Consider the following 8,188-nt stretch of genomic DNA (forward strand, 5'->3'; position numbering starts at 1 on the left):
CTTCCGGTCCTACCTTACGGTCCTCATCACAATGCCTTCCGGCCCATAACATATATGCCTTCCGGCCCATATCAAGCATAGCATACATAGCACATATAAACGATTAACTTATCATATACGATGCATACAACCCATAACATATCCGACCATCCGGTCACACAATAAAACCCTTCCGGGTACAGTATAGTGAGAAAACTCACCTCGTGGAAAGTCTAGAATCTCACGTGCTCGCTATCTCCGAATCCCAAACGAAGACTCGACCTCGCCTAATCATAACGAATACCATTTTAATTAATATAGACTTCCACCACTAGACTTTAACCCTTATTAACATTCCTCAGAGGGGTAAAAGACCATTTTACCCTCCCTTGACTCAAGGTCCACAAGTTGACCAAAACCCTAAAAGTCAGCAAAAGTCAACATCTTTAGTACGCGGGGCGTACAGACTGATGTACGCGGGGCGTACATCGCCAACTCAATAATCGGGGTCTCCACCCAGTACATTGCGCGTACTGGGAGTTACGCCCAGCGTAATAGTCAGATCTAGACACACTTCATTTCCGGTCTTAATCGGTTAAGCCATTACTTCAACTTCTAGATCCGGCCTTATTTAAGCATCCTTACTCATAAAGTCGGAACCTTTAAGCCTTGGCATGGCTGTAAAGGCTCTTACACTCCTTAACACCTTTCCATTTCAACTCAAGGATCTAGATCTCATGCATGGCTAATCATTCACGTCCAAGATTACATTTTTATGGATCTACAACTCAAATGGACCAGAAATATGATGGATCTAAGCTAATGGAGACCACTTGCTTATAAAGTCTCCACCTTTGGGACCAAAACCCTAGAAAATGGTCCATAAAGCATACCACAAGATCTACAAGTCAAGATCCGAACTTTTACCTTAGAAAGAAGCTCCAACCTTTGCTAAGCCCGGATCTACACTTGAACACCATCTCCTAGCCTTCACAATGGACTCTTCTTCTCCTTTGCTACCTTGAAATGACACCACCAAGCTTAGAACAGTCACAAAAGGGCTATGAACGCTCTCTTAGGGTTTCTTTCTGAGGGATGGTGGCTGAGGAGCCAAGTCATCTCATTCCTTTTATAGCCAACAACTCAAATTAGGGTTTTGGGTCTGGAGCGATTACGCCCGGCGTAACCTTGGGTACGCCCAGCGTACCCGACGATGACGTGTTTAAATGAGGCGAGCGAGTACGCGCAGCGTACTCCTTATACGCCCAGCGTACTCGCCCAACACAAAGGCCCAAAATGACAAATAAATAAAGATGAAGGGCTAATCGGTTGTACCTGAATTTCGGCTGTTACAGGGATCATAGATGAGTAGATAGGAAATCGTTGATGGTTATATGTCATTTGCGATTCTGTGTCTCATGAAAATGGCAAAGTGCAAAAAAAAAAATTATACCCTACTCGAAATTGCATGTTAGAAAATGAAATTGCAGGTGAGTTAGGTTGTGTTTGGCGCGCCACAACTAGCTGATAAGCTAACTTGTTTTTCGAGCTTTTTTATGTTGTCGTGTTTGACAAGTCAAAAAGTAGCTTATAAGCTAGCTTTTTGAAAAGCTACTTAGACTATGTTTGACGTACTAACTGAAAAGTTGGTTGTTAGCTGAAAAGATAAATAATAGTTGAAAAGCTAGTTGTTAAATAAAAAGATAGTTGATAGCTGAAAAACTAGCTGATAAAAAATAACGTTTGATAAAACTACCTGAAAAGCTAGTTGAAATATATAGAATTACATAAAATGACATATAAAAATATGTGTTTCTATAATTAATTAAGGGGTGTATTTGGAAAATTTTAAAAAATCTCCTAAAAAGCTAGTATAAGTAGTTTTTCAAGAAGCTAGCTTATAAGCTACTTTTTGGCTTACCAAACATGACAACATAAAAAAACTCAAAAAATAAGCTAGCTTTTTAGGAGCTTTTTTAAAATTTTCCAAATATACTCCTTAATTAATTATAGAAACAAATACTCTTAAATGACCTTTTATCTAATTTTATATATTTCAGCTAGCTTTTCAGCTAGTTTTACCAAACGTCGTTTTTTATCAATTAGCTTTTCAGTTATCAGCTAGCTTTTTATTTAACAGCTAGCTTTTCAGCTAATACATCAAACATAACCTTAGTGAAATAGGAGGCGCCTTGCCTTCATTTGTTTTTTTAGCTAAAAATGTCCTTTTCAAAAAAAATTGTTTCTTGGAAGATTATTAGAAATACCGTCTATCATGTTTTTCTAGTTAGCGTTCAATAGAATTAGCCCCCTTTTTTATATTTCATCTTATTACTTCCTAATTATAGTTAAGTGTTCAATAGAATTAGCCCCCTGTTTATATTTCTATCTTACTTCCTAATTATAGTTAAGCTTTAAATCTTTGTTATTTATTACTACTTCCGTCTCAAATTGATAGTTCACTTTTGACTTTTGAAGTCTTTTTTCTTCAAATTTGACCTTAAATATTTTTGTGTTTGATAGATAATACTTGATGCAAAATATATGAATGGATTGTATTTTAAATGTTTTTTCATTGTTATAAGTTTTATGAAGTAATATATAACATAAATAAAAATATTTAAGGTCAAAATTGAAGAAAAAAGATTTCAAAAGTCAAAAGTAGACTATCAATTTGGGACGAAGGGAGTATTAACTAATTAATCTTTTAATAAATACTAAATAACATTTCATTATAATTGTCAAAATTATTGTATTGTAATATATATTATTTTAACTCAATTTTTTGCTGTGTAATATTTAATTTTAAAAAACTGATAATTTTGTAAATATGACAATTTTGGACGATGTTTTATAATACAGTTCATAGTTCATATTAGATGGGATAGATTAGTAAATTATAGAAAGAAAAAACTTCATCTATTTTGGACAAGAAGGTTTTATTACATTTCAAAAATAGACCAAATAGTTAGTACTCCTTCCAACAAACATTTCTAGGTAAACGTTGTTATTATACAAAAATATCATCCATATCTTCATGTGAAGTTAGAATGAGCATATTGTTGTTTTATTACGTATAAAGACTATTTCTTAAAATATGTCGTGATCTAGTAAAATATAAAATATTTTAGATGTTAGAAGAATATGAAAAGCACATTTTCCTTGTATTGATGGTGATTATATCATCTAAAAATAAATTTAGACTTTGGAATCTGATTCCAAATCCCTTCATGAGACTGAATATTATTCTCCAACAAAAAATCTACTGACGGATCATTTGAAAAATATAAAGCCCGACATTTAGGGATGATAGTATTAATTTAGTTAGATATGATTGCTAGACTATATGACTATGGGGATCATTTGAAAAATATAAAAGTATTAAGTTCCCCATCATGCAATATCTATCAAGGGCACATATAACGAAATCAATTTCAGTTACAACGGAATGTGTTTTTCAAAGGTTGGGGAATGGAATTGGACAAAAAAAACTGAATTTACCATTGTTTCAAAATCCAAATCAGTCAGCTATGGAATGGTTCATTGAACATGAACAAGTCCCCTCTAAACACTAACCATAAATATATAAACGTTTTCACTATTCTACACGTTACACAAATACAAGTTGGATGATTGATGAGGGGCAATATCGTCTTTATATTAATTTAATTTGACCGTATGTCTCCTGGTCAACATTCTTGATTGTATTTGTTTCTCTGGATCTAAATTATCAGCAATCTCCTTCACACCGTCAAGAGAGAGAATTCCATTTCCACCACATGAGAGATGTCCATCAAACGACTTCCCAGCAAGCTTAAACTGTTTCTATAATTATAATACAAAAAGAAAAATTATAAAAATTCCATTAAATGAATTATAAAAAAAGTCAAAGTTGAAGTCAAACCTGTGCAGTGCCAGATAACTTGTTTCCATCAGCCATATTGCAGAGGTACCACACTCCAAGATTAGTCATATCTTGTTTTTCTTCCAATGTCATTATCTTCCCATTCTGCAAACCAATTAATTAATAATAAAAACCAAAATGTATAAAAAGCAACACAAAAATGTGAATTAACAAAAAATAATAATAACTCACCAAACCAGAAATCATTTTATTTAGTGAATCCAAGTCATACCCTATTTGGGAAACATCAGCACGAACATCAGTCACCTGTTTTTACAAATTCAACAAATCCGTTATATATTTATATTATTATTATTATATAAAACCATGTAATATTCATGTTTAACAAATCAAATGCACCTCGTTTTTAATTAGTTTTGATATTTCAACTTGATCATCCAATTTCCCATCTAAATTTTCAATCCTCTGGGTCAAATGCCTCTTTGCTGCCTGATTAAACAAACACCAAAAAATTAAAAAAAATAAAAGAGTATGAATGTAGACATGATATGAAGTAATTAAAAAGAAAAATAGTTGTTTATGCTTCAAAACTTACAGCGAGAGCATCTGTAACTTGTTCTAGATTTTTTGTCAAACTTGAAACAGCATTTGCCATGTTACTCTTGGTGACATACATGAGATCTGAAAATGAAAGACCCTAAACACAAGATTTGAGAGAAAAAAAATTGTCAAAAATCTGACATAATGAATTGAAAAACAATTTTTGTGAGAATCAAAAGTCAAAACAAAGCAATAAGCATATACCTTCCACCACATGTATCCATAGCCCACTGCCCCTAATGCAGCAGCAGGTACCACCATAGATGTTATATTACCTATATTTTATTGTAAGATGTTAGATTTACATTCACCAAAAAAAATGGAAATAAGAATTTAACCAAAAAGTGACTTTTTCAATGCCTTTGAAACAGTGTACAGCATACCACTAGAACCCCCATTTAAAACAGTGATTTGATTTTGACGTGAAGAAGCTAGCTGTCTAACTTCCATTGCTAACCTTCGAACCTGTTTTTTTTTTTCAGAATTAAATTCAATTACCATATACTTGTAAACAAATTATAGAAAAGTTGAAATTTTGTAATTGCTTTATTGAAAACTAAAATTTTACATAAACAGATTGTGGACAAAACAATACCTGGCTAGCGATGGCATCTGAATAATCACCTTCAGCTCCATCTCCTTGTTTTCCTTCATATCCTTTCACTAAACCCTGTCCAATTGAAACTCTATTGGAATTAAAACCTAATCAGAACTTCAAATTTTGGTCTTTGGAAAACTGAATCACTTGAGATCACATGTATGTCAAATTGGCTAAATAAGCATCGAATTGATAGCATCGTTTACCTGAAGTTCGCCCAATACATCAGAAAGCTTCCCGTTTTTAAACAGCAATGTACCAGTGTACCCTGCAGACAAAACAGATCCGTATTTGCATCAATTTAACGATCCCCTTACACATACACACACATTGTATCTCTCCAACTCACGACCTAATGATTGTATAGACTTGATTAGCACCATTGGCGCAAAAACCACTGTATAAGCTCACGAATTGGGGCATGGAAGGTAGAATATATAATATGATCGACTTGATTAACATCTATGCAGTTGAAGATTATAAATAGGTATGGAACAGATGGAGGAGTATGATTGTGTAACGAAAAAGAAACCTGTTCCGACTAAGATGATGATCTTATAAAACCCCATGCCAGCATGCGTCGCCATAGCCGCTGTGGAATCCTACAGGAACGAAATCAAACCCTCGTTTCTGTCTGATGAACAACACTGACCGCTGTTCTAACACCATGCCAAAACGCCGTCGTCAAAGGTTTAGCAGCAGCCGCGTGATAGATCCACAATGTCTGGGCCGACTAATTGAACATGGGCCTGAATTTTTCAGGCTTTCTTGTTTGTATTGTTTGAAGGAAGTAAAGGTAAAGGCATAACTTTAAAGATTTATTATTTGAGCTATTTATTAAATCACTATATTCCCTAAGTGAATATGCATTTGATCTTCTTATTTATTACCAGTGTTCTAAAAGGCGCGCCATGGCGTGAGGCGTGGCTTCGCCGTTACGAAAAGCTTCATAACGTTGCTGTTAGGCGTAACGCGTGGCAAGGCGTGATATGGCGCGCCATGGCGTGTTATGGCGCGTGTTTTTTCGTTTGAGACACAATTTTTTTCTCTTCGTTATGTCTTTTCAAATCGGAGATACAAGTATTGTGGTTTTTGTTAACTTTTTGTTATTAGTTATTGATCTAACACTTCTAATAAGTAGTTATATTTAATATAAATTTATATTTATGTGGTAATATAATTTTAAATTAATACAAAATCGCCACCTTACATCACGCCTTGAAAAACGCCGTGGCTCGCCATGGCTCGTTAAGCTTGAGGCTTGGCCTTGCCGCCACGCCACGCCTCACGCCATTTAGAACCTTGTTTATTACTAATAAAAATAAAAAAATGATCATCCATCAACAAGATAGTACCTCGCGAGTTCGTAAGGAGGGTCCACTTTCCAATAAAGTAACCTCGCAATATCTTTTTGATGTCCTAATATTTAGCAAATGATAGTTCTTAGGCTGCAGGGTGTAGTACGGTTTCAGAGAGTGCGGTTTTGTCATATAAGCAGCGAACACCACCCCCTGTGTGCGGTTTGGTGCAGTTCAAACCGCAGTGCGGCAAAAAATGGTCGCGGCTTGTGATTGGGTATAGATAATTTGACTGTTTTGTGATTGGGTGGGGAGAAATTAAAGTTTTTATTTATTTATTTTTTAAATAAAGTATGGCACCACTCCTTGGGTGTGACAAAGAACCGCACTTTTGTGGTAAAAATGACGTGGCGCTTACGTGGCAACGAAGGGAGTGTGGTTTCGATGGCACCACACCCTCCAGCTTTATCTCCTATCTAATAAAAGAGTGGCATCTCCTCGGCATATATTTTTTTAAAGTAAACTACCAAATATGTCCTTAAGACATTTGGTCAAGATTTAACGGATTCCATGTTTTAAGGAATTTACAGATTTCAAATTTGAATCTTTAAAGCTTATCAAAATTCAACACTTATCAACGATTTCTAATCATGATTTCTATATCTCGGCTCCTATCTCTCGGTTGTTGATCGCCTTAGATGGTTTGAATTAAAGTGGTTTTATGGAATTCAATTTTGAAATGTTGAATACCCTTTTCTCTTCCTGTCGTGGTTTTCTTCGATCTGTTACTTAATGGTAGTGAGGCTAATGTTACCCGCTCTGGTCTCCAGTCCCACAATCTTTGCTCACCTCCTCATCTATCTATTAAAAGTAGATCGTGTTTGTCTTCTTGGGTTTGAAATTTTTATGTGAAGATGTATTATTTGTGTAGATACTCTAGACAACGTCGTAATGTGGAAGTGGTTAATGGGTTTGGCGTATTCTCTTGTGTCTTCGGATCTTCTTCTGCAACATTGATTCTCAACAACCGTTTTCTACACATGTAGATTAGTAATATTGTAGTTAGCTTTGATTTTATTATTTTCTTAAATCAATGCGGATAAATGTTCTCTTTTTTTGTTTATCTTTTCAAGATTTTATGTTTTAGTTGTGGGTGATGAAGTGAAGTTCAAAATAATATTGATGCTCGTTACGTGGAGAAATTGATGTTCAAGGTAAGTTCTCTCTAAATCTAAATATTAATGCCTATTACATGTTCGATGATATATCTCTTATAGTTGCACTATGTTTTTCTTTTAATTTGTTCTTTGCTATATTGATCATTGTTGTTCATTTATTGAATTATTTTGTTAGTATTGTATAGGAGGTCCCATATATGACAGACACAGAGTCTTTAGAGGAGAAAAATACATGAGTGAAGGGTTTAGGAAGGAAGAAAACCAATGAAAAAGAGCATTTTGTTTGGAAGGACGATATTATGGTGCCTTATGGTAGTTTGGTTGAATATGAGCATAAAGAAAGTTCTCGTGAATTCAATGATTAGGTTGTTTATGATCCTAAACAGGTAACTATTGTTAGTTTTAAGAGTATATGTACTTTTTAAATCAAGGGTAAAATGGTCATTTGTTGATCATTTGTTCTTTTTGGGTTTGTTGGTTATTATAAGGGTTTTGGTTGGCTTAAAGTTTGAAGAACAAAATGTTTTGTATGAAGAAGTTGATCCAGCTAATGCTCATGCTCACATTCCTTGACGTGGATAAAGGTTATTTTGTCTTTTCTAAAAGGATAAGAATTTATAGTCTAGGGGATATGGGTAGTATGGTCTATTTCGATGTAAAAATAATTAAT

The 8,188-nt window shown here is 34.4% G+C and overlaps 1 protein-coding gene across 2 annotated transcripts; it reads right to left on the reverse strand.

Moving 5' to 3' along the window:
- Positions 1–3,399: 3,399 nt before the first annotated feature.
- On the reverse strand, positions 3,400–5,730 carry LOC145059246 (uncharacterized). Of its 2 annotated transcripts, none has more exons than XM_079007093.1 (10): positions 5,575–5,730; positions 5,249–5,310; positions 5,040–5,114; positions 4,828–4,909; positions 4,649–4,719; positions 4,440–4,541; positions 4,244–4,333; positions 4,076–4,150; positions 3,884–3,988; positions 3,400–3,804 (listed from the first exon to the last, which is right to left on the reverse strand). In XM_079007093.1, the coding sequence occupies exons 1-10, from the start codon at positions 5,627–5,629 to the stop codon at positions 3,640–3,642; spliced, it is 882 nt and encodes a 293-aa protein (XP_078863219.1). In that variant the 5' UTR covers positions 5,630–5,730; the 3' UTR covers positions 3,400–3,639. The 2 variants fall into 2 exon arrangements, with proteins under 2 accessions (XP_078863219.1, XP_078863220.1); XM_079007094.1 differs by having other exon boundaries at positions 5,040–5,130.
- Between the last annotated feature and the right edge of the window lie 2,458 nt (positions 5,731–8,188).

This window comes from Lactuca serriola, chromosome 6 (assembly GCF_051521515.1).
Source record: "Lactuca serriola cultivar US96UC23 chromosome 6, Lser_US96UC23_V15, whole genome shotgun sequence".
In the NCBI taxonomy this organism is placed as follows: domain Eukaryota; kingdom Viridiplantae; phylum Streptophyta; class Magnoliopsida; order Asterales; family Asteraceae; genus Lactuca; species Lactuca serriola.